The 27327-nt window shown below is 35.7% G+C and overlaps 1 protein-coding gene across 6 annotated transcripts; it reads right to left on the reverse strand.

Moving 5' to 3' along the window:
- Window positions 1-10471: 10471 nt before the first annotated feature.
- Window positions 10472-25887, reverse strand: LOC149962980 (CCR4-NOT transcription complex subunit 3-like). Of its 6 annotated transcripts, none has more exons than XM_090180291.1 (18): window positions 25418-25885; window positions 25137-25202; window positions 15560-15627; window positions 15420-15470; window positions 14541-14615; window positions 14324-14413; window positions 14120-14248; window positions 13950-14045; window positions 13569-13845; window positions 12786-12928; window positions 12465-12711; window positions 12089-12393; window positions 11701-12027; window positions 11522-11624; window positions 11168-11435; window positions 10973-11102; window positions 10772-10897; window positions 10472-10632 (listed from the first exon to the last, which is right to left on the reverse strand). In XM_090180291.1, exons 2-18 carry the CDS (start codon window positions 25147-25149, stop codon window positions 10534-10536), a joined length of 2547 nt encoding a protein of 848 aa, XP_090036417.1. In that variant the 5' UTR covers window positions 25150-25202; window positions 25418-25885; the 3' UTR covers window positions 10472-10533. The 6 variants fall into 6 exon arrangements, with proteins under 6 accessions (XP_090036417.1, XP_090036416.1, XP_090036415.1 ...); XM_090180290.1 differs by having other exon boundaries at window positions 15414-15470; window positions 25353-25883; XM_090180289.1 differs by having other exon boundaries at window positions 15414-15470; window positions 25418-25882.
- Between the last annotated feature and the right edge of the window lie 1440 nt (window positions 25888-27327).

A 27327-nucleotide genomic window follows, 5' to 3' on the forward strand; every position in this document is an offset into this window, starting at 1 on the left:
GTAAAAGTCTCACGAGAAAACGGGCTATCGAGAAACGCCGAGATTTCGAATCTTGGGTACGTAGTTATATCTTTGCTTTTACTGAGTTGGCGCTGGAAGTCGGAAAAATCGGGCCCCATAGACTGCCGCGGAGCATGCGCCATCTATTGATCAAATAATGAATTTTTGATTAAATAAACATTTGACATTTCCAAGATGGGGAAATCATATCAATATGAGTTTGCAAAAACTACGGTATATCATTAACTAACATTTCTGTTTGGGCCGGGAGTAGTGGCGTACTCCTGTAATCCCAAGCGTCTGGGAGGCAGAGTTTGTGGGTGGCCGTGTGAGGACGACTACCAATCCCCCAACGGGTGGTCGGAATACTTCCGCCACGGGTGTCCCCACCCCTATCCCCGCGTATCACCCCGTTGGCGTGGCCGTTACACTTATCTCACCCTGATTATTCAGATATTGTGTGCTGGTGTCTAAGGCCTTGGATCGACACCGATTTGTGTCTATAAAAAACATTTATGTTTGTTTAAACTTAAAGTTATATATAACTTTATCAAATACATTAGATCCTTCAACTTAAAATATTGATAAATAACTAAGAACTTAAAGGTTCATCCGTAAGACCATGCAGTTATATGATGTTCCCTTAATTCTTCAAAGCAAGTCTATAATTATAAACTAGAGTATTTGAGATACGCATAAGCTGAAATATTAATCATGCAATTATTCAATTTCACAAATGGTATGCCCCTTGCTTCAATCTCCTCTTTTTGTAAGGCCATTAGTTTCGATGCATTTTATAAAATCTTATTTAAATGTTCGTTGATAGAATTTTCGTCAAATATTACTCCTATTAATATTTAAAATGAAATAGTGCTTTAGAATTGTTTGATAAAAGCATAAACGTGTTTATGATACATTCATGATGAAAGCGTAAAATTTCAATAGATAACCCAAGACTATATTACCCACCTTTAGTTTTATTTCGTTTAGAAACCTTTTTAGAGCTATAGGTATAATCCATTATTGTTTTAAAACAATATAACGCAAAAAAAATCTGGTATCTTGAAAACCGCAAGTCAAAAACCACGGCTCAATTTTCAGTAAAACTTCACGTTTTAACTAGACGGCGCAAGATGGGGTATTTTTGCGATCTGGCCGGACAAAAGTCGATTTCAAAAAATTAACGCGGGGATAGAAACAATGGTTACTACTTACAACGACCCCCTCCCCCCTCACTGTATCACGCTAGCGCTCGCACTCGTGCCGTTCTGAACTTGCTCGTCAAATGCAGAGCAGGTACAGATTTTCACGACCTTGACACTTCGTTATTTCTTCGTATAATTTGAAGTGAAAGCGATGGATATTAATCAGGCAGCTAAGTGGGTCTACTATTCATAGGTTTTTGATATGATAAGTTTTTTTTTAAAAGCGTGCGAACGTTTTAAATAAGTTATTATAACTGTTTTTATTCATTATTTTTCTCTAAATCTGGGTCGATTAGTTGTACTTCCAAGTACTTCCCGGGATATATTTTAAGTTGGTTAGCAAGCTTAGGTCTTATTCTTCAAGACCCATTTTAAATTGCCTGCTACTATTTGCTATTCTTGAAGATACACTTATCTGAAATAAACCGATTACTGTTAAGTTCCGATCCTGTCCTAACCGGAATGAGGCAAGTACCTAGAATTTTTTTTATTCCAAAACATACTTTTTATCGCTTATAATACTAGAAATTAACCCTAGACCATTTTCTAAATCGAATAAAATTTAAAAATAATTTTGTCCGCCCAGATCCCCCAAATACCCCACTGTGCGGCGGTAGCGCTGCCACCTCGATGGAGGCAGATTTTTCCGACTTCCGCCGGGAATTCAGTAAGAGCCTGCGTTTACGCGCAAGGAGCTTGATTTCGAATCTAGTTATATTATCTTTGCTATGATCTAGAGTCTGCTACAAACAAATTAAAAAGTCATAAGAACCTTTTCTTTTTTAAATAGTCTTATCAAAATATAAGCAAACGATGCAAAAATTATATTAAAATGCAAGTATCATCTTATGTAATAATATAATCCTCAATGTTTGTGTGTTTGTGGCTTCCGTGGACCGATCGACGACCGTTCCCTAAGTGTTCTCCCCCATCGCTCTCGGTCTCTCGCTCTCTCTTGACCAGCCTTGGAAATAAGGTTTTATTTTAAACTGGTCCTTATGACCAGTGACCCCCTAGCATATGAATTATTAAAATGGTCCTTATGACCAGTGACCCCCTAGCTTATGAATTATTAAACTGGTCTTATATCAAATGTTCTAATGTCATTTATAAGCCTAAAAAAACCTATACTACATGCTGGTAACATTAACTTTACACATATTCAAAATAGTTAACTTTATTTTATGAGTACCACAAGAATAGTACAATATAGTACTATTTACCGTATTATCTCTCTTTCTCTAGGCCCCGTAACTCCAGAGTCTCCGGTCCGTTACCGCGTAGCCAGGTAGCCTACCGTACTCCAGGGAAAGCGAGACTAGAGGATTGAAGTTTTGAGGCCAGAGGGGGGTTAGACAGTTCGATTCGTTCGAGAGATGCGAGCGAAGGGACTCTACATAAAACCTCGACGTAGGGCCGCGGCGGTAGTAAGCGGAGTCGCTGTACATATAAATCCAGTTAATAGGGAAATCAAAATTGATATAAACCTTAAATTAATAGGTAGTCTCCTATTATTTGGAATTATTAAACTGGTCACCTACTGTTGTTTTGTTATTATTTCGAATTAATAAACTGGACACGGTGACCAGTGTGTCAGAATTTATAGCCCGGTGTACCTAGTAACAGAGACCATACCACCGGAGGCCTATCATCATAGTGCCCTACGCCAGCGTCCCCTTAGCTCGGACAGGTGACAAATCCAGCATGGGTAGCAGAACCCTACTACTGATGGTCGCACCTTTGACGCAAGCCACTCAACCCAGCAGAAGGTGCAGCAATGGGTGGACCAATCCCCACTTCGCACACAGCAGTGGGATTTAGAATGGATGCTATAGCAACTCCAGCCGACACCCTACCTATGAAGGTAAGGAGCCAAACCCTTTGGAAAGAGCTCCTAAAGGGGAACGACGAGCACACAGCAGCCCAAGTAACCCGGCACAGCTGGCACCGGAGATCCCGGTGGGCTCCAAAAGGCCGGGAAACAGGACCGCCGTGCCCGCATAAGGAGGCTCGCCGCCCCACAGCAGGCTACCCAATCCGCCGAGGCGGCCAGTTTGCCTAGACCCTCTCCGTTAGCCTGAACCGAAGTGCAGTATCCAGCCCAAACCTGACAGAAGTTGGAGATGGATATAGGACCATTTGATCAGAGCTAACATCTCCCAGTGCGCCACCGCCCTTATGGGTTACAAGAGCCGGACCCCGACTCCCCGGTAAAGCCACCAGTTATTGCACACTCTAACCCATTAAGGGCCAGGACACGGTGACCAGTGACCCCCCAAATTTTGAATAAATAAACTGGTCTGAACAATTAATTAACTGGTCTTTGACCACCTGACCACCGTTATTTCTAAGGCTGCTCTTGACCCGTTCCGGTTGTCCCCTACGTTTTCGCCCTCCCGCGGCCGATAATTAGTCGCCGGCCAACAATTATTTTTTGCCATATTATTTTTCGGTATTCTTTCGCGTTTTGCTTTTTGCGTACCGTATTACTTTTCGTTTTTCTTTCGCGTATTGAAAGTTAGCGAGTTCTAATTTTCGCCCGTATTCTTTACCGTATTATTTTTCGGTTTTCTTTCGCGTATTGAAAGTTAGCGAGTTTTCCTTTTCGCCCATATTCTTTACTATATTATTTTTCGGTTTTCTTTCGCGTATTGAAAGTTAGCGAGTTTTACTTTCCGCCCGTATTCTTTCACGTATTGAAAGTTAGCGGGTTTTGCTGGGTTTTTAAATCTTTGTTAGCTTTTCAGTCGGCTAATAAAAGAACAAACTCAAAGTTAGCTCTCCCAAAAGTTATTACGAAGAATCGTCAGAAGGAAATAAAAATACGAAGTTTTCTGAAGAAGGTTTTGTTATGATGCCGTACTTTAATTACGTACAAACCAAAAAGAACACGAGCGAAGCCGGGTATTAAAGCTATATAGTTATTTATAAAGAGATGGCCATGAATCCATGGATTAAACACTAAAGGATGTTTAATCCATGATGAATCTATCCGGTTTTTCGAAAAACGTGACTTTACTGGAGAGCGTGGTGCCAACTATTTTTGTCAAAAGAAGCTAAAATTTACAATAGCCAAATGATAACGTCGTCAGACCATGGGCAAACTTTTCCCATGGTCAGACAGCCATTGCAGAATATTATCGTTAGACAACTAATACTGTATTTAGTGGACTTTAACCTAAAATGTTATATCCCATCATTCCCATGTTAAAATATTGTTTATAATAATGCTCTAATTTGTGTTTTTGGCCAATTTACGAACGATCCCATCAACGTGAGCATAGAAATAGAAATGAGACTAGAACCACTGCGCTTTCCGCCAATCCCAAGGCAAAGATAATTTAAACTCGTACCTTAGATTCGAATACTGAGAGCTTTCCCATTGACGGTTTTGTTACGAAGCGTTTACCCTTTTCCGGCACGTGACCTCAGAAAAATCGGGCTCCATCGGTTGCGGTAAGGCGCAAACCATGGAGCGAATTTTTTCTGAGTTCCAGCGGGAAGTGGGTAAACGATATCGGCAACCCGCGAGAGAGTGATTTCGAATCTAGGGTACGAGTTTAAATTATCTTTGCCCAAGGGAAACGGGCAAGCTAGAAGGCTGCCATTAGGGTGGAATTGGACTATCAGCGCCATCTCACAAGTGCATTCAACGTTGTCGCCATGGTTACGGCGGAAACTCGAAACAACTCCTTCTGCGTTGAGTTTGCAAGTTCTCTCCCCACTGGTTTAAGGGGTTTTCCCTCGATCTCTTCGGTTTCCCCTTCCATAAAAACTTGTTGAGGTTAACGGCAATAGTTAGTGTAGGGAGCTGTTGGCTCGCGTGGCTTGCAGGGCTTGCCACCACCCTCCTACGCATTGTAACCCGGCCACCTGAATTAAAAATGCCTTAAAAGTCGCTCGCTGACTTAGGACTAAGGTGGTGCCATGGGTATTAGAATATGTAACATAATTACTCATAAGTATGCCACTGTACCTTTATTCCATTCAAAAATCTTCACTAACGGTTTGTTTCACCACGAACCAGTAAAAGGTGGACTTTGTTAGATTTTAACCTTTTTATTCATCCTAGTAATTTTGGGAGTAACACTATTGGCTACTAACATATTTATTTAAGCCAATGGAAAACCTCTAAATTAAGAAGGAATTTTTGGTGTCGGAAACTCGGAATTTTAGTCGACCCAATGTAGCTTTAATGCTTTATTGAAATTTATAAACTCGCTCGGTTTGTGCGGATGAAGTTAAATTATGAGTAATTTAGAAAAATAAAAGGTTGTGGAAAATGACCAATAAGTGATCGCTTTGCGAAAATGGAACAAGACGTCGAAGTGGGATATTCCACCAGCGTTATAACCAGGGGCGGACTGGCCATAGAGTGAACCTGCCCAATGGCAGGTGGGCCCCACGGACCGTTCATGAAGTGAGCCCCCCCAAACATGATAGCGTTATAGTTGTTAAAGCTGGGGCCCTTTGTCTTCTGGCAGCCCAAAATATTAGACCCAGTCCGCCACTGATTAAAGACCATATCAAGCCTAGACGAATTAGGCCTAGGCTCAAAAGATGCGCCAGAAAAGCTCAACCAGAATTTCAACTATTTTTCCAATAAACCTGCATCTTTTATTTGACAATGCAAATTTATTTTAGAACGTGAGTCTCCGAGAACTTCATTAATTTGCAAATTAATTATAATAACAGAACTTGACACTATATTGTAGTACATTTTTGCTCCTAAGCCTTGATTGTTCAAACCGGTTTGTTTACTAAAATAACGGCCGTCGGTACTCGGTTTATCAGACGTAGAGCTAATTATACGACGGCATAATCGGCATTTGAGATTCGATGACGTCAAATATTACGTAGGGTACGGATGACGCAATATCTGTGAAACAAACCGTTAGTGAAGAAATAGAGTTAGTGGCATACTTATGAGTAATTATGTTACATATGATATAAGTTTAAGCAAACAGAAATGTTTTTTTTATAGACACAAATCGGTGTCGACCCAAGGCCTTAGACACCAGCACACAATATCTGATTAATCAGGGTGAGATAAGTGTAACGGCCACGCCAACGGGGTGATACGTGGGGACACCCGTGGCGGAAGTATTCCGACCACCCGTTGGGGGATTGGTAGTCGTCCTCACACGGCCACCCACAAACTCTGCCTCCCAGACGCTTGGGATTACAGGTCCCAGGAGTACGCCACTACTCGGTGTTTTTCAAAATGGCGTAGCTTTTATAGTAGTTTTACGTCAGTCATCGGAAAAACCGACTCTTCCAGCCGATGACCGTAAACACGAAAAAGCGTACAGTAGGAAACCGATGTCAGCGATTACTAATCGGGGAGTCCGATCAAATAACTACGACCCCAGGCTACGTTCAGTAACAGTCAACGGGAAAAAACCCGATGGATTTGATATTTTCCACCGATGAGCTTTTTCGTCATACTGACGTTGTAAGTTGCTGAACGCTTTTATTCAGTCATCGGTGTTTTTTAAAATGCCGTAGCTTTTATAGTAGTTTTACGTCAGAAATGACGTCAGCCATCGGAAAAACCGACTCTTCCAGCCGATGACTTCGGTGAGTAACCGATGACTATCGTGACGTCAAAACCGGAAACACGAAAAAGCGTACAGTAGAAAACCGATGTCACCGATTAGTAATCGGTGAGTCCGATGAGTTCTGCTGATCGTAAACCGGTTGATTTCCGATGACTTACGTCATTACTGACGTGAAACGTTCAGCGGGACTCAGCGCTGAGCGTTGAGCTTGCTGTACGCTTTTTTTAACTTCCGGTTTCTACGTCATGTTGCTCAACGAAGTCAGCGGTCGGAGGAGCAGGTTTTTCCGTTGCTCATCGGTGTCGTGACGTCATTCGAAAAAGTTAAAGGAGGGGTAGCAGACGATATTTTGTTCGTTAAGTCAGCGAACCAGAAATCGTACAACAACTTTTAGATTTTTGTGACGTAGCGTTGATTAAAAGAACTCAACGATAACTCAGCGGTTTTTCTCCGTTGATAGTTGTTGAACGCAGCCCATGACAATTCCATTAAGTCAACCAGGGCTACGTTCAGTGAAGCTTAACGGTCTTACGTTTGCGTTAACTCCGTTGAGACATAGACAGTATATATCCCTAAGGGGACGAGAATACGCTCTGATTTTTAGACCCCCACCACAGTCGCTTTGCGGCCAGCTGCAAGAGTTCGTGTCGATGCTAGGGCCCCAACCGAATAAAGACGGCCGTACTTTAAAAACGGGAACTTTCAAGGTCATTTGAAGCGCTTAGAAGCTTACGTGTTTCCCCCCCTCTTTCAATAACAGAGCGTCAGTGAGAGAAACAGCGACGTTAATGCAGTGGAAGGTAGGCGATTTCTCGTCCCCTTAGGGATATATACTGTCTATGGTTGAGACTATTGCTGAACGCTTTTTTTACGATTGTCGTAATTTTTTTTAAATATCGTCTGCTGAGTCGTCTGTAGCTAGCCTTCCCGTGCTGTGACGTCACGATTCCGTTTGACAACGAAGAAACCTGCTCTTTCAATCGTTGAGTTTGTTGAGCTAACGTTGCCAACGTGACGTCAAAACCGGAAATTACAAAAACCGTTCAGTGAAAAAAAGTTGTCAACGTTGAGCTTCACTGAACGTAGCCCAAAGTCCAATATGGAGTTTGCGCCATGGCCTAATTAGTCCATGTTTGCGCTGCCGCGACTGGACTTAAAACAGGTTTTTCTTCACACTGAGCATAGCCGTCTGTAACGTCTGTATTACAGACGGCTATGCACTGAGGAAGCTGAAGTCCCAAGTTCTTGCAGCAGTGTTCAGCAAGACAGTTGGGGAGGATTTTATAGAAAGATTCGAAAGGAGTATTATTCACAAAATTTTAACCAAGAGCTACGCAAATTATAAAACATTTGCAATATGAAATAATTTCACATAAACACATTTATCCACCTTTTCAAAATTTTGCCTTTGCATTATGAAATGTTAAATAATTCACTAGAAAATTCAAAATATTTTGAAAACTACTGGTTTCAGATTTAAAGGAATAAAAAACCGGATTTTATCGTAAATGCACAGACCAAAAAATCTTTTATTTAGCATTTTCCCCAAGCAGGACCGACTTCTCTATTTAAAATTGACATAGAGAAACTCTCCATTTCTTAAAAAAAGATCTATTTACAAAACTTCTACAAAGGAATAGTACATAGTAGTATAATAATCTTTCGTAAGATTTTTACACTATACCACTAAAATAATATCCCAAACTTGAACAGCATTTGTCTTATTAATATCACTAACGTTTTGAACTTAAGTTCTCAACAACATTTTGTACAGGATTGGTACATCGCAGTCTACACTTCCGAAGTTGCATTTTATAAATTAGGCAATGAAAAAATGATTCAAGTGTAGAAACCAAAGTACTTTCATCCTTTGTTCATTTTGCAAAAAAAAAGGTTATAATTAAGAAACGGAGAATTTTTTACTCCACGTTCTTTTGTTTTTGTAATTGTTTCTTTCACGAGGAAAGGGAATTAAATCTTTTAAACTGATCTAATCTTTTGTATCGAAATTTTCGTACAAAAATAAGTGGCCAAAAAAAAATTGTCATTCTAAAATCATGACAGATATTTCATCGCGAAAAGAAAAAAGCACAACATTTTGGAAGTAATTGAAAATTTTATACAATAAAATCCAAAGGGACGTGTTCTTATGATCCTACAGCAAACTGATGGGGTTTTAAAGAATCCTTATCTTTCTAACGAAATAATACCTAAAGAAGTCTTTCAAAATCATCTTTAAGCTCCTTTTAAGTTTAGCGAAATAATCTTAAAAATAAGCAGTCATTTAAGTAGCTTTTTCAAAAATTGACAGTTAAATCTAAATCCTGGACCTTTTCTCTCTTGTGTGTTTAAAAAATACTCGCAAACTGCGAGTTTCTCGATTCTTGTAATTATTTTTAGGGCCTGCACCAAGATTTTCGAACTTTTTACATTTCAGGCTAGGTTTTTCAGCACTGGGCTTTAATTATTTTTTTGCCTTTCAATAACCGGCACCCAAATTTCATTATGAATTTTAGGGAGGAGGTATTTACATGAGTTTTATTTAGAAAACTCCCTTTTTTTCTCTAAAATTATTATTATACCCAGTTTTGTAAAGGCTGGAATGCCTGTACAAGAGCCAAAGTTTTACAAAATAATAGAAACTTCTGTATTTTTATATTAACTTACACAAGGCAGATTTTATATTTCGATCACTGTCATGTTTATCATTACGGGTTTATTGTTTTAAAATTCAAGGGCATTTATCTCTCTCACTTATGGTTATTTACTAAAAAAAATTATAAATTAGATTTGAAATGGCCAATCATTGTGAAGGGGTTTTTCTGTTAGAGATTCTTGTATGCATGGATTAAATTATAGAGATAACTCATAAATCTACCATTTTTATAAATTGCATTTAAATCTTTAAGTTTTAGCGTTAAGCTCATATTTTCCTGCATGGGTTTTTGTATTTCAAAATAGTGAATCTAGCATTCTTAAATTATTTCTTTATCGGTACTAAAAAATATAAAAATCTAAAAAAAATATTAAAATCATTAGGAACGGTTTTAAGTTTACGAAAAATTAAAGATTTATGCACTTCCTTCAGATTTAACAAGGAAAAAATTATAGAAATTGACGCATCAGCGACAACTCCGAAAATTATGTAAATATGATGTCTGAAAAATATAAAGATTCTTTTTGTACCTTTTTTGTATCAATTTGGTAGTTATATTGGAAAAAAGTCCAAGCTGTAGATTGCTGTCAATTTAAGCAATTTTTTCCTGGCTTACATTTAAATTATGGCAGTAGTGAATACCCCAAATTGCTTCATAAAAATGGTAGAGTCTACAATTTAACATGAATGTTGGAATAGAAAATAATATTCTGGCGAAAATTTCCTTTGAAACAGAAAAGCACAATAATTTTTTCTTAGTCTTTATATCAGATAAAATATCTAATTTCAAGATAAAATTTTGTGTTTATAACAAACGAAAAATAATTATTTTTTTTCACTCTTTGAAAAAAAAAGTATTTTTTTCCATAAATGTAAATCTTATCTAAATCCCTCCCCATTTCCCCCCTTCAGTCGTGTTACGTTCCACTGCTCACCGTTTAACCGTAGGACTCAAATAAGACGTGCGCCTCTTCAGTTTGTTTGGATACCTTTATGAAAAAAGGATTTTTTTCTGTGCATATTAACACTTTTAGTTTAAAAAGACCACCTTTAAAGTTGTTTTTTTTTCTTTAATGCAATCCCTGCACTTTTTTTTTAACAAATGTTTATTTTAGTTGAGTTCTCTGTCCTCTAAGTACCGATACTCAAACGTAAATCCCTCTTTCTTCCTTTGGCCCCATTTTTCAAAGTCAAAGTAGATGTACGTCCCCTAAGCAAAACAAAGACCGCAAATATTGTAAATTCCTCAAACCATTATATAATCTCAGAATCATTATTATCATACTACTACAGCAGTTTCATCAAAATATAAAGAGAATTGTTTTGAACGACCCAATAATATTGATTACCTGTTCAAACTCGTCCGTTATTGTCTTGGGTTCTTCGTGCCTTTGAAACCACATCATGTACTTGGTGTGAAACCTCCAAGACTGCTTCTTTAAGGCTTTTGCTGCCAAATACTGAGCTTTTGTACCCTAATCACGAACAAAACACATTTTCTTTATTCAATAACAAAATTCAGAGACTATGCTTGTGATGTAGTACGTTACCTCCATAAAATAAAACACAAAAAATAAAGTTTCTGTAGACAACCGTTGGAAGAACTCCACAGAATCACTGTGAGGTAATCCCTGGGGATAATATGAAGGAACCGGGCAAGGCTGTCGAGGCAGATAATTCCTGTAAATAAAGGGAGGGTAAAATATTAGTTAATTGTACACTAACAACAAAAAAGTAAAACATGCCTGGCTCTCTCAGAGTGTGACGGCTGAGGCATGTGCCTAGAGGCAGCTTCTAGCATATGCTGTTGGTAGTAGCACTCTTTGGTGAGCGGAGTGGAGCCTAACGGAGCGACTCCCAATAACGGAGGGATGTGAGCTTCCGTTGTTGAGGAAGCAGGCGTAGGAGCTCTCACCACTGACGATGGATTGACAGACGAAGAAGGTGGCTGGATGACTTTCGCGGAGAGATTGCAAATGCTGTTACTATTGCTCACCACATTTTCATACATATCTAAGGGCAAACAGACAAAAAGTAAACCTCAGTAAGTCCACACATTCGAGGGGGAAACCTCTCAACAGATAAGAGTACAAGCATACTTCTATCCGTTGAACTTATAGGTGAGAACAACCGAGTTTCTAAACCTGCATTTAAGACGGCCTGCTGTGCCATGGACTTTAGAGACGACATAGATTCAGACACCTATAAATAAATAAAATAAAATAAAAAATTTGTGTTAAAGGACAAATACTAAAAGGTTATATTCATGAAATCTCACTTTGGGCATAACTGGACCATTCATTAGTAAGACGTTGTTGGAAGCCTGCATGTTCCCTAAACTGCTGTTATTACTGCTGTTGTGGCCTCCACTGTTGCTGTTTGAGTTGCTATTAGGAGTCGTAACACTGCTGAGCAGCATACTGTTACTCATAACCGAGCTGGATATGGGGAGTAGCGACGTCCCAGCCGTCGCTACACTGTACAATGCTGTCGTGCTCGAAACAGAGCTGCTGTTACCACTAAAATTCGTTCCTAATGAAGCAGCCAAAGAGGAGGCAGTTGTAGATGATAATGGCGCACTACCACCTAACATACTCGCCACAGACTAAAAGAACAGAACCAATTATTATGGTTCAAAGACACCTAGCAACTGAAGTATGAAGTACCTGTCCAGCCATATTGGCCACCGTTTGACTACTGCCCCCAGTACTGTTTCCTATTATAGATAACGCCGTTAGATGTAGAGACGAGTTTGAGTTGGACTGGGCTAATGCGGAGGACGAACCACTGAGAGGAATCTGCTGGTTGTTGATGGCAAAGGACGATGACGAGGATGAAGACGAAGAGACTGTGGTGGGTGAAGAATTGCTACAGTTCATATGAGACATGTTACTTGTAGGAGAACTGGAGCTAGACGAGACCATGTTATCCACGCAGTTACTCTGCCTATAGTTCTCTGGAGAGCTGTGTACTGTGAAAATGAATTAATTCATACTTGATACAGATAGTTAAAAAATTTCATGCAATAAGATTAATCTTTACCTTTATTAGAGTTATTTTGTTGCGTCCCTGCCGCTGCTACGGCGTATGGCGTAGTAGGTGGAGAGATAACAGAGTGGTTGTTATGTGAGTTCATGGAAGGCGAACTGCTGTTGCTACTCTGAGATGAGCTGTTGTTCCGAGAAGGCATTGGTGGCATCCCTTTCACACTCTGTACAATTGTGCTTGAAGAAGATGATGAGTTCGAGTTTTGCGCTCTGATTGCAACAGGTTTCACAGGCTGGCCACACTTCATTTACAAAGTAACATAAATAGGCATTTTCTATAATCAACTGTAGTTATATAATTGAAAAAAATTTAAACCTCATTTGTCTTGGAATGATTGGTCAAGCCAGGACTAGTTGGAGGTGAAAAGGAATTAGTTGAAGTTGGTGTAATGGACTGTACTGTTGAGCAATCATCATCTCCCGTCGTTGAACTTTTCAGATCAAATTGGTTATGATCGACTACGTTTAGAACAGTAATTAGATTCAAATTACACTTTGCATATGACAAATGTATAATTAAACAAGCAGCTTCTATCATATAAGCAATAACAGCCAAAAATAGCCGAAACTTATTTGAAGGGCAACGGTCAAGCTTCAACCAATTAGATAGCCCTATAGCCCATTAAAAACTAAAATTTAAGGCGAAAACTGCATATAACAATATTTTGTGGTTAATTTTTAATAAAATAAAGAAACCGGTGAGAGACTCCCGGCTCGATTAAAATTGATAAAAAAAAAAGCTCGCGCTGCTGTAGATGAGAAAGATTTTAGTTTTTTTAAATTTGCACAGTCATAAGAGAGCTAAGCATAAATTGAGCGATTTCAAAATTTACGCTAGTTCGCAAATCGCTCATACAGGGTTAGGGGCACTGGCGGCAGCCCCTAAGATGGCGGTGAAAATTCAAACCCAAACACCTGGCGTTATTTTCCGTTTAAACTTTTTGGGCCAAAAGCTATTTTTTCAAGACAATAAAAGGTACGTGTTGGTATATTGAACGTCTTGTTAATCTTTTGATACGGAAATAAGGCCATATTTGGAAAAGCTTGGCCGTTCCCCTTTAACTTAAAATTGGAACAAAAAATATTAAATTTAAATTACTTTTTTCTGATTGCTCACCGAAAGCAAGAGCCGCTCTCGTCTTTGTTAAGAAGTCCTGCATATTCTCAAGACCTAAATCTTCGTACAAGAATTCATTTTCTTCAAAATCCGGTTCTTGCGATGACTCAATGTAATACTCCACATCATCCTTAATTTTCTTTATTTGGTCAACATCAACGGTACTGTTGTCCAACATTCTCATCAACGTTTCCAGCTGCTTTATGTGATATCGATGTTTCTCAAGCCAGCCTTTTAGCTCATCTATCCTGTCTAGTTTCTATGTGTAATATCAAAGCAGTTATGCATTACCTTAATTCAGTTGATTTACGCTTAAAAATTTTAATGGTTTCCATGAATTGAAAAAGTTACACCAACACTTACGTCTTTATCATTTTTCTTTTTCTTCAACCCAATCATTAAGGACTCAATTTCTGACTCAAACTGATCTACTTGAATATTTAATTGTTCTATAGAATTCTAAGATAACGCAAAAAAGAGTATAAGTATTATTTCACGGAAAATTTCCTTCTATATTATATAAGTCGCCTTACAGCTAGCCAATTCGTAATCTCATCTTTTTCTTTCTGGGCTGGATCTAATTTTTGTGCCGCTCCTAACCCTTCTTTGGAGTATGCTTTGGTTTTTGTTTCTCTCTCTACAACTTTAAACCTCTCCATTTGCTGTTAATAAAAGTTTAACTAATTCAAATAATATGCTTATCTTTAGGAAAGTAATTTTCAAGTAAATCTACTAACGGTTTCGATTAATTTCCTATTCTCCAACAACACTCTTTTGTCCTTGATCTCGCTGGACGCAACCCACGTTTTAATTTGGTCTCGCAGCCTCTGTTTTCAATAGATAATACGCAAAACATAACTATTTGGTAAGTAGTTACCGTAACACTTTCAAGATAAAATAGTACAAGTAATTTTTCCATATAATAAAATAAGTTAAAATTGAAAAAATGCGTACTTGTAACTTTTTAATCTCTTTCTTGAGATCAGCTTCATATTTTTCTTTCTGATTACTATTTGCTGCATTATGTACCTAAAATTAGAAACACCGTAAGAATACTGTCAAGCTGAAAGGTTTCGCATTTAAAATAATGCTTTTGCAAACCAGCCTATGGAAGAAAAGTATAAATTTTAAATGCGATTGGCGAGTTTCAAAAAAGACAACAAGGGACACAATCAACGAAACGAAGGCCAAGTAGGTTTTCATATTTAATATCATATGTAAACTGCTTAGTAAATGAAACGATTGAATTTGAAAAATCAAGCACATAGTAAGTCTTTAATTTAAACAAATTTTGAAGTGCATTTCAATGAGCGACTATTGCAAAAAAACTATTGATATTTCTAATTTCAACGCAGGAAAGAGTGTTTCTAAAGAAAGTTCATTTGAAATGATCTTGAATAGTTTGTGGACTTATTTTTAAAGCTCAAAGTATAAATTTAAAAAAATGTTTTTTTGTTTACATCAGTATTTTCAACAAGACACCTCTCAGTGAACTTATTGCCATGCCAAAACTTATTCATTGCTTTTGTTGCACAAGCAACAGTTATATTCTTTTATTAAAAAATTCTGATCCTGATAAGTTTTTTTTTTAAATTCTGTCATATATTGCCAATACCACAAAAACTCTTCAATTTCAAAGTTTCACTGAGGCTTACTAACAGATTACAAAGTACAATAAAAATGAAACCAGTGACTAACATTGAAAATGGTCAATTGTGTAAAATATTTAAAATGGATATCTAAGGTACGGCTTCCGTTTTCATTGATAAAAAGACCAGAGTACACAAACAAGAGGAAACGAATATGAGTAAATTGTAAATTTCAAACTTGTACATCGGCGGAATTCCTTACATGCGACGACTCAAATTTAGATAATTGTTGTATCTAAATAATTGTAAACTTCCAAAAATTAACACAAATACCTCAGAATTGATGGTATGATAGAAATCTGAGGTAAAATGCGAAAAGAGCACCTTTTGCCAGATATCCTCAAAGATCTCTACCCCCTCGGTGACCTTTTTCAAACACCTGTCAATCTCTCCTGAAAATAAAACATTCAATTTGCATAATTTAAACTACTAATTAGGAGCTGATATTAAGATAAGCGCAGTAACTTAATGTTAGCCAAATTTTTAAAAAAATCTGATAAAAGGCAAATAGGAATATTGACTGTAAACTAATTTGATTATCACTTGTGAAACCTTTTAACAATGCCAAATATAATAATAATAATTTCAGCAAAACACGAACTCAAAAACTTCTTAACATTTCCGACAGTGAAATATTATGTATTAAGTCATAAAAATCAATAATACCAGACGTTAATGAACTACAATTATCAAACAGCAATAACAAATAAAAGCAAATTCCCCCTCTTTCCCGTCTTGTTTCTCTCCCTTAAGTGATTTCCTCTATGCGTCATACATAAAGCAGCGATTCGTTCCCGATCAAAAGAATGAAATTAAAGTGCGAGGTTTCTAACTGGCCGTTTCAACACATACAACAGAGTGAAGCCCGGAACAGAGAAAGCACAGGTATAGAAAGTTTCATAAAAAAATAATTGAGAATGATAACAGCAGGTGCTAGATAGGTTAGTGTTTAGGAAAATGATGCTTAGTAAAAATTAAAACCGAGAACTGCAGAATAAATAGGTTACTGGTTTAGCTTAAACTTAAATTTTTCGGTTTTGGGGATCGAACTACACTATCTGAATAGTTGCTAGACTAAATACAATTTAAAAAGTCACAAGCTCATGTAAACTGTTTTAAGTGGCAGAGAAGGAGCCCAAGTCGTCATTTTGTATGGAATTTAATTTAATTTTAATTTTTGAAAAGACATTTTACCAAGTCCCACTATATCTTCATTCTTTAATTTCCCATTGGGTGTATTAACGAAATTAGAACAATAGTCAAGCAATTAGTCTAAAATAAAATTAAATTGCGAAAAACAATGTTTTGAATCTAGCAATAAGAATAAAATAATGCAAATATCCTAAAACAAGGTTAAATTGAAAAAAAAGTCATAATGTAAAAACATTATTTCGAATTTCATCTCGTGTATCATGATTTTGGCTTTCATGAGGTAAATGAACATAAATTATCAGAATGATGTTTTGCATTTGGAGGTTTTTTCCTCATTTTCCCTTAATCCCCATGGTTTCCAATTTCATGCGCAACTAATCCGCTAAAGCCAGAGCGTCATCTAGTAGTTTCTTTCCTACAATTTCTTAGAGCATTTTTGGCTTTAAGTAGCCTATTTTAATATCTTCGGTTCAATCAAGAATGTATTTATTTATATTTAGGAAGAATGATTATGTTGCGACAATCGCCGGGCACGTTGAATGCCTTTCCCCCGTCTCGCACAGGGGGAGAAAGACAAAACATCACCGGCGTTTGATTAGCATCGTGTTAGGTGACGTAAATTTTAAGCAGCCAATGAAATACCTGGACTATTCGTTTTATTTTAAGCGGAGGAGCGTACTGGGGGACCAACGGGTGGATTGAGAGATAGGCTAAAAACCGTCTCGAGATAGACATTCTCCCTAGGTATAAATAAATACATTCTTGGTTCAATTATTTCATTGAAAAGGCAATTGCAAATGTATGGTATATAAAACAAATATTTACAATTGTACTGTAATACCCAACAAAGATAATGAACCAAAGTTATCGGATCGCAATAATGATAATGTAAAATTGCAAGTTTGAACTGTGTATCCCCATCATCCTCGGTTATCACCCTCCTTTAGCAAAATCTCAAAACTTATTCTCTACATGCCAAGCAATAAGAATAGCAGTAAAATATTTGCTGAGACAGCGATCCTCTTAAATGCCCGGCACAAAGTAGCACACGTGCAGGATCTTGCTAGAGAAATTGTGGAGATGACAACATACCACAGTAGAATTAGGCCCTCCCAGCCTATGATGGCCAAATCAGTTACCAAAAAGCTCAGGCCAGTGGCAAGAAGTGCCCAATAGTGGATTATAAAGTGTGTAGAGAGCTAAAACCCACTAGTTTTATTGAAACTATTGATTTCAGAGTAGTAACATTATACTTTAATTAGCCAAAATACAACAAAAAAATAAAAAATTTACCAGTGTGAATGTAATGTTTGTATAACCTACATAATTTTTACAATTTTAATAATAAAAACTATTTTCAACTAATTTCCACGTTAGCCAGTCCAAACTGGAAAAATCCACTATTTTCCATTCTACAGGCCACCCTGGAATTTTCCTTGGAACTATGGGCCAAATGCCATCTAAAAATTACGACCTATGGATAACTTCAGTTCATTAAATTCTTATGTCCCGTCATTACCGTTAAACCTCAGATTGCTCAGTTGTGATATTGACCAGTAAGAGAATAATGCATAGTTAAGCTAAGCTCTATTTATAAATACGTCAATTAGGGTTCGTACGAGTACCTCAACCTCACATAGAAAAACTGAGAGGATTTCGTTCAGGGTTTAATTTTTCTAGGGGTCATATTTCATCAATTTCATATTTACACATCACTGTATTTTAGTAACTGCATGTTCCCACCTCGCTTCATAAACAGTGTGCAAAGTGGGAAGACCAAACAGTTTTCACATATTTTCTTAACATTAAATGCCTAGCTCTGACTCTGACTGGTTTATTTCGAGGGTAGCTCTTCCCCAACCCCGAGTTCATTTTGCCCCTGTAGGAACCCTTAATTCAATTAGCTACATTTTATAAATTAATAGCAAATAACAAATATTCAATAGACCTAAGTCATTATGAGACTGTTTTAAACCCATACCTATGTCTAATTTCCTCCTACCCAACACAACATAGACATATAAATATGACAAGTAAATTTTAAAGCCTAATTTCTGCCGTAATTAATTTTTTACCATTACAGTACAGCGTTTGAATAAGAAATTATCCAATTATTTAATTTTATTCATAACCGACAATTATACAAAGAATATCAGAAAAACCCCCATTATTTTTGCATGTTAAATCGTTATTTATTCATATAAAATGTTCATAAATAAACAGTTAACCAAAATGTTTATGATTAATCGAAATCTTGCTGGTTAATTTATTTGCTCCGCCAATCTCTAACTTAGACAGCTGTGCATTTAAAATGTTTTATACGCTATTAAAAAAAATATGCGAAACAAAAGATTACAATTAAGATTAGCAACAACAAATGTGCATTACGGAGACTGATCTAATTCTAAGCATCAAATCGGATAATTCTTGGCGACATGTTCCGATTGTGGCAGCAAAAAATTTAAAATAAACCCTTCTTGGGTAAGTATCAAGCTAGTATCCTACTTTGATGTACTAAAACATGTGATAAGCCTGAAAAACTATAAATGTGAGAGGTACAATGATAATTAGTTATTTTCTGATTCTTGGCTATGAAACTTTAAAAACTCAAGACTGGTCAATCACGTTTTCAAATCCAACAAAGACAAACATGCCTACATTGGTTAATTGGATCTTGTGAAGTGATTTCTTTAGACATTGTTATAAAAAAAAGGATGTTAAACTTTACTATCTTAAGCGGAATGGGGAGCTAGATACTTCCAGTCAAACAGTATAGTAACTTATTTTGCTTAGCAGTAACTAAATTTCTATCAAGCGGTTGATTTAAGTGTTTCATTCTTCTTTTGGTATTTATAACTATTAAAATTGAACAAAAATATTTTTTTTTTTCCCCAAAATTTCCAGGGTAGTATTCTAGGTAAGTTATACTTTTAAACTATAATTAGGCCCCTTAACTGCTGATTAACGCTGAGTTTGGAAACTCTAAGAATTCTAATAACGATGTTCAGTATTACATTGTTAAGTATGAAATGTTTGTTTATTTTAATTGCTGTACCCTAATATACTTTGCTCTTTCTTCACTAACTGTATCAATAACCATCATCTTTTACCATACAAGTTTTTTATCGAATGTGCATAATATATCTCTTATGAGAGGTGTTAAAGACGCAAAAATGAAACATGTATCTTCGCAGCGACTCTAAGCACTTTTAAATAGACACCATATTCCCACAAATTCAGAAGTAGGGATGCACCAATATGGCTATTCGTGGCTGATAATATCGTCCGATACTACCACCGATATATCAGCCAATATTAACAAAGTTATCTATCATAACAGTAGCGTATATGATATAATCATTGTAAAAGACTTTTCAGTACACTGTCATACCATATTATTCTAATTTTTAATGAAAGAAAGGTTTGCAAGAGCATATTCGAATTTGTTTCTTTTCATTTACCGTGATACATATTTTCTATCACAAATAGAGTATCTAAAAAAGGTATGATCTAGCTTCTGTAGTCTAGCTGGCATCCGTGGCGCGGCCAGTCAAATAAAATATTATCATTAGTTAGTTAATCGAGAATTTTCTTTTTAAATGCATTTCTGAAAATATTTTTCTAACACTAGTATTGGCCAATATCGGCTTTGCTAAAGAAAAATAGGCTTATACATCGGTGCACAAAGTTTACTCAGTGTATATATAAAATTTTTAAAAAATGCTTAAAGATATTTACATATTTATGAATCATATTTTTCTTCCTTTGACTAAACATTTATCTTTTGAAGAATGTGAAGAGACATGTTTCAAGCGAATATTATTAGTTATTAGTAATATACTTCTCGCATAAAAGATATTATACAATAATGCTTATTATTATTTACAATTTTACTTGCTATTTAGGTCATTAGGCAGAAACTGCTTACTTAAAGCTAGGAGCAACAAACACAAGGAGAACGCAGCTAGTCTTTAAACACGCTGACGCAGTGTTGTGAACAAATTTCATTGGATGAGCCTTTAAGCTGAACGATTTACAGAAAGAATTAGACAATTTCAAAATTTTCCCTTCCAACAAAAGCCGGCGCTTAAGGTCTAGCCAATGAAAACTGTACACAAGAACGACTTTTGATGGGTTGCATTTTGCTTGTGTGGGTGCTGCTGTTTGTTGCTCCTACCTTAAAGCACCTAGTTGCTGTCCTTACAATTGAAAATTATCTAGAGATAACTGCTAATTAAAACATTACTTTCTGGAGATTCAAAAACCTTAGAAGCGTAATTGATTGTGTTTGTCAATTTCTAAAAATGTTTGACACAACCATCTACTTTATTTTGTACTAAAGGCATGGGCCAATTGGGCAATTATCTCAAGCATGACGAATACTAGTTATCCAAAATTCTTCAATATTGAATATTCCTGTGATATAACAATTGAATATAGGCAGTCATAAAAAGTAATAACGTAAGCCTTTCAAAAAGGTCTCAGTTTGCTTTGTTTGTAAAACAACGCAAACCTCCAGATTCATTATTTAAATATCTTTTGTTCCCAACAAAAAAAAACGGGCATTTTTAATTTTAAAAAACAAAGTTAATGTTCAGGCCAAAACTAGGTGTTTTTGCATATGCCAATCGCCTCATTTGTGGATAAACAATGAAAAATAACATTAATTGATAAGTTATTAAGCCCATACCAAAAACCGCGTACAGAGAATTTGTAGTATATAATAATAATAATCAATAATCAGCTAAGCAACTAACCAAGGCACCATCATAGGCCCAAGTCATCTAACGACTTCTATTGGCATTCTTCCAGTGGCCTTGTTATCTAGGATTGTTGTGGCAAGCCCTTCATGCCACATGAGCAAACCGCTCCCTACACCTGTTAATATCAACCAGTTTCTATGGAAATAGGGGAAACTGTAGAACTAGAGGAAAAACCCCTTTAACCAGGGAGTAGAGAACTTGCAAACTCAACGCAGGAGTTATTCGGAGTTTTCACCCTCTGCCGCAAGCTGGGATCGAACCTCTTGTTGCAAGGGAAAAGCGCTTACCACTTCTCCACCCCACTTAGGTTTTTTTATTTATAGTCTGTTCAAAAATCATGGTTTGTGATTTAAATCAATTTGATTTAAACAAGCCAACCCCTTATTCAGAGATGGTATACAGCTATTATACTGGTATATAAAATCGTAGAGGAAAAACACAATTACCAGAAACAGAAGCTAGTTAAATTTATCTCAAAATTGAAAGATCAAACCTAAGACCACAATCATCCTAAATTCTACTTTAAGAACAAATATCTGCCTCTATTAGGCTAAATAAAATACCGAAAGCTGTCTAAGAATGCTTGTACCATGTGCTTTAACAAACACTGAAATAAGTCAAACTCATTTTCACTATTTGAAAGATTTTTTAAATGTGACCAATCCATTTCAATGAAAGAGAAAATTTCAAGATTCTAAAGTTAATTTCAGATATAAGCTCATTAGACAAATATTTAACTCTTCACATCCTACAGGGGGGTTTTTTTTACCAACATTCTTATGTAAAAAATATTCTTATACCACTGGAATTTTGCCAAAAAATTTTTAAATTACACACTGGTGTAATCATTTTTTAATGCACCTCCCTAACCAATTGAAAATTCTTAAAGGCGTAATGTAGAGTGCAAACAATTTTCTATTGATATGTAAACAAAAATTCAGCAAAAAAAAACCTATTTTAAACTTTTCTCAATTGTACCAAAATTTTTAATAATTAAACTTTCACTGTAGCCAGTTAATTTTCAAATTTAGAGGCCTGGGTTTAATTTCTTGCTCATTATTGAACATTTTTTTTTAAATGTTTCTGTAAAATTATTAATTTAAAAACAGTGAAATGCATGATATCATATTACTGTATATATTATTTTTTACACTCAAAGATTTAAGCTTCACCTGTCTATAGTTGAACAAGATTTTGATTATCAAAAGCAATTAAATTCTTGGAAATAGTTAAGTCTAGTTTTCAGGAACTTTTAAAATGAATAATTTAATGAATTACAAATTATGATTCCAATTTTCGTACTTATATTTCATTAGCAAAGTAAATTGTTTACACTTTTAATCATCCCATTATTACTCTTTAGAAACCCCGATGGGCATTCTTCAATAGTGGCAACTGGTTAGGTTTGGTTCCACCACTAACAGAAGCCCCGTGGTAACAAGTATCGTTATACAATCAAACACCATGCATTGTACATGTAAGCCTGGATATGTTTGCATACGAGTATCATTAATTCAATGATATTAATAAAAAAAAATTATTTCAGACCAATTTAAACAATTTCCTAATGGTATTGCAGAGATCCAGGGCCACAATAAAACACGTAAAAATTAGCAACCGCAAAAGGGCTGACCAAAACAAACGTAATAACAATCATGTAAAAAGAGCACCAAAAATCAATTTGCACAGAAGATCTAAAATGAGTTAGCTACCGCCCTAATAAGATCTTTGCATTGCCAGTTTTTGATATGGGTTTTATAAATTCAGTAAATATCTCATCAAATAAAAGAAATCAATCTCACAGAGTTACCAATTCTTTTTAGTACATACTTTTAGAAAGTAGTCAAAAGTTTGGTTTAGTTAAGGAAGTGAAACTGCACTGCGAGATGACGTTTAGACCTCTGTAGGTTTTTAGTTGAAACATATCTTACAGAGCAGTAATTAGTCTCGTAACTCGACCAAATGTCAACACACCATAACCGAAGCTTTTTTAAAACCCTTCAAGGTAGGTATTCAAAGGTTCAACTAGTCACATCAAGGCAAAAACTTAGTTTTTTTAGATTTTATTTGGTTGCAAAGGCCAACGTTATATTTTTGCACATAACGCTAGCGGGTTGGTGTATGTTACTCCTCCATATACGCAGATGGCAACATTTAGCAATATTTTTACCATAAAATAAGAAGTTAATCATTTTGGTAACTCTTTTGTTCAAACTCTGCACAAACAAAGATAATACGGACAAAATGTTTCTCTGTGATATTTATAACAACTTCAATTTAAAATAGGGTTATTAATCTATCAAAATTCAATACAATAGCTTGGAGTTTGGATATTGCCAATCAAAATTATAATATTTTGGAATTTGTTTTCTTTGATACATAAATCATTGAATTCTAAATAAATTGCTTTTTTACCAATTGCTAATTTTAAAATAAATTAGCAGAAAGATATGATATAGCTAAATTCCAAACTATCATATGGAAATTTAAAAAAAAATTACAACTATTAACTTCTATGGGCACGCTGCAAATACGACACATTTAGGATTTTGAGTGAGAATATTTGTTCATATTTGAAGTGTACTTCTAAATAGTGACTTTCAAAATTAAAGGTCCTAAGTCCCACTTAATCCCATTCTAGGAATATTTAAAACAAGGGCTTAGCTTCTATTAAAAGTGCAGTAAGAATGTTTATGCCTTGCTCGTAGAGAGCGTTTGACTCACCATAGCTAATTTATTTCACTCAAAAAACCTATGGTTCACTGGATCTAAAAAGCCGTATATTAGCAGTTTCTCATAAAGCTATGCTGTTACAATGCACGCTGTATATGTATTTTACATTTTAACACTACAAGATCAAGAACTTAGTAATATTGCTTTCCTCATTTCCTATGTTTGAGAGAAATTAAGCTGCTGCAATATAGTGTACATAGAATGCATGCTACATTGTTTTTATTTTAAATTTCTTTCAAGTAACCTTAATTTGTTTCTTCTTTGCCTCGTAGGCATATGTGCCGAAGTACCGCGCTATTTCAAATTAAAACGGTCTAATTTAACCCTTGTCTATTTACTAGTAATATTTTAACTGTTGGTGGCTCTCCATTGCTTAATTAGATCTTTATGAGTTATTAACTACAAAATTATTAACATGGGGAAATTTAGCTTCAGTTCGCATTTTATTGCATAGACTTAATCTCTCCTTAATCCCAAACATTCCAATTAGTAAGGTGAGGTGAAAGCAATAATTGAGCATATGCAATCTGGTGAGAAGCGCAACAATAACTGCTAATAGAGTGGAAGGATACGTAACAGTGCCCCAAGACATGTACTTGGTAGAAAAATCTTACTATTCAACCCTTTAAATAAGCATCTCAGGTTCATAACCACTTTCAAAACTAAAACCATACAAGCTGCGCAAGTGTGGCTCCATGATGAAAAAAAGGATTCCACAAAATTTGAATTTAAATTCTCATTTTGTTTACCCCCTTTCAAGTAAAGTGGGAAGTCGGAATTTAAAGAAAAAAGCCTTTTTAACATTTTGTTTTTACAAAAATCAGTCTTTTCACACTGCCTTCAAATTTTGAAAATTAAAAACTAAGTTTCTAATAAAGAAAACTTAAATGTTATTGTTCAGTAGTCAGTCATATTGCTTACTAATTGGTTTACAAAAGAAATTAATATGAATTGTCTTGTTGTAACACTTTTACGAAATAATGATGTCAATATATCAGTGATAGATTCCTTTTGAGGAATTTACAGGTGACATTATTAACTAGAGCCATTTTACTGCCCATAATCCACAATGGATGGACACTAAAAACTATAAACCAAAGACTTATTAACAAGAGCAATATGCTGGCATAATGCACAATGAACAATTAAGTTTTGGTTTTAAATATTGTTTTAAGTGTTAAAGGGGACCCTGTCAATTATGGCCTACTTATATTAACTAATTTAAATGCAAAAAAAAACATTAATGGTTCAACCTTTTTTAGGCATTACTACAGTGCATAGGGATCTTTGATAAGATTGCTTGAATTCCTAGAAGTTACCTAAAGAAAATTACATTTAAACAATATGCTTTAGTTATTAACAAAAAACATTATAAGTAGGCTACTATTAAGACTTGGCCCCAGACTGTGCAAAGACTGAGGTCCAAGGCCTAAACACTGCTAGGCAATAGGCAACAATGATACTCGTACGCAATAATTGGATTTCACATCAAAAGGCCTATGGAGAGAAGTTTTGTTTTTCGTCTCAGGCCTACCTTGAAGCTTTCTCCTGTCTGCCATGGCTACGAATATACATTTGTTGGATTCTGAAGCATAGTAACCTTGCAAAATATAATACTTCAGATTGAAATTTTGAGTTGAATTTTTAATTTCAAAATTTGTATGAGCAGCTTTGTTCACTAATAAAATGGCTCCCGTCAAGTTTGATAACACAGTTTAACACTGAGAATCGCGTTCGTCGGTTTGTCCTGCCCCCTGTAAGCCCTAATATTTTAATAATATTTATTCCGTTCGACTAGATTATACAACGCGTTAACCCGAAAAGTTATATATTTTAAAGAATAATAACTTATATTTCAATTGAAACCGAAACACTTAACGTTATAACGAAAGAATTGACCCTAATGAAAGTAGTACTCCAATCTCAGCGGAGTAATACAGTGACTCTCATTCTAGTCGTCTGGTCTAGCAAGGGTTGTGTCTGTTCTGCACGGATGCAATTGTATGTTATAAAAGTCATGAAAACTTAACACCTAAATTTATTATGAATTAAATTAGGGGTTTTCAATAAAAGTTTCCAAATTTAAACTTTATGTAATTACTAATTGAAAACTCCAATGAGAAATATTATCATTTCCCCCAAGCGGCGGTTTTTGGAAACTAACAAAAGGATGGTGCCGCCACGTCCAACTTGGATTACGCTCTTGTGTGATTTTAGGCTTGCATTTTTTACCACTGTCTACTTGTGGCCGGGGCAGTCTTAAACACATTTTATTTTTTAACCTTAAACGAAAAATATTTTATTGGTTTGACATTTTTATTTAACGAAATAATATATATATATTTTAAATTTAATTAATATTTAGCTTTGAAATAGGCGCTTCAATAAAACATCTTCAAGGAAATTAAAAAATGTTCATTTTTGTGAGCGATAATTTAGGGCAATTTGACAGGCTCTTTTTTACTAAGAGGTCAGCGCACATGCTGTTTCTGATGAATTGCAAACCGTTAAAAAAAGCAGAGACTTCTCGACTTCTAGTAGTATTTACCTTTTGTGGATGGTGTGAAGGCTTCTAGCCATATACACCAATCTTCATTACCCTTTAATCGGGACCATTGAGTTGGGAATAAATAGAGGTACAACTAAATCTGGCTGGCGCGGGACCAATTTCGTTCAATAAGGAAACTTATTTAACTTTATCGTTCTACCGTGGTGACATCTGTCTCTAGTGGTGGAAACTATATTGCAATTGAATTTTTTCGCGAAATTGAAATGTATGATTTATCGTAACAAACAAACCTTTGAAGTTGTTTAAAAATAATTTTATTCTGTCAATATGATCCTTTGTAACTCAAGTTACGGTGAGTTAGCTAATAATTATTTATTTTCAGCCACGTAACTTTACAAAATATAGATGGCGCTACCACCTAATTATAAAGATGAATTTCGTACAGTCTTATCAGAACAGGTCCCACGTAACCATGGCAACCGAAATCGTAATTGTAATTCTAGTAGTATTATTCCCAATTCAATGATCGGGACCCCCGCCCTTCCTACATAATATTGGAAAAATAAAATAGTGTGTTGTCACACTATCTAACGACTGCTAGTGAGACTAATATTATTTAAAGCTCGAACATTATAAACTGTACACTACTATGCGCCATCTAGTGACTCTGAACGTTTTATTACGAAGAAAAATATTTATATTTATGGCATACAATAATTTGCTTTAAATAATTTCTTATACAGGGTTAATAATAATAATAATCAGCTCGGCTAATACCCAAGGCACCACCCTAGGCCTAAGTCATCGAGCGACTTTTAAAGCGTTAGTTGTTGGATGACCTTGAAGACATAGTTCAAGGTCATTGAAATGTTTAAACTAAAGACCCTTAATCCTGATGAGGATGTGTAGCAAATTTCAGTACTCTAACACGAGTA

Source organism: Leiobunum rupestre, chromosome 1, assembly GCF_980474605.1.
Source record: "Leiobunum rupestre chromosome 1, qqLeiRupe1.1.hap1, whole genome shotgun sequence".
In the NCBI taxonomy this organism is placed as follows: Eukaryota; Metazoa; Arthropoda; class Arachnida; order Opiliones; family Sclerosomatidae; genus Leiobunum; species Leiobunum rupestre.

What these genes read in the sequence shown, in the direction of transcription:
- LOC149962980 (XM_090180287.1), bottom strand. Translation starts at nt 25,442, where the DNA reads ATGGCAGACAGGAGAAAGCTTCAAG. An exon ending in AAGAGATTAAAAAGTTACAA is followed by an intron (nt 14,414 to 14,540) that starts GTACGCATTTTT and finishes TATTGAAAACAG; the next exon opens with AGGCTGCGAGACCAAATTAA. An exon ending in TAACGGACGAGTTTGAACAG is followed by an intron (nt 10,633 to 10,771) that starts GTAATCAATATT and finishes TGTTTTGCTTAG; the next exon opens with GGGACGTACATCTACTTTGA.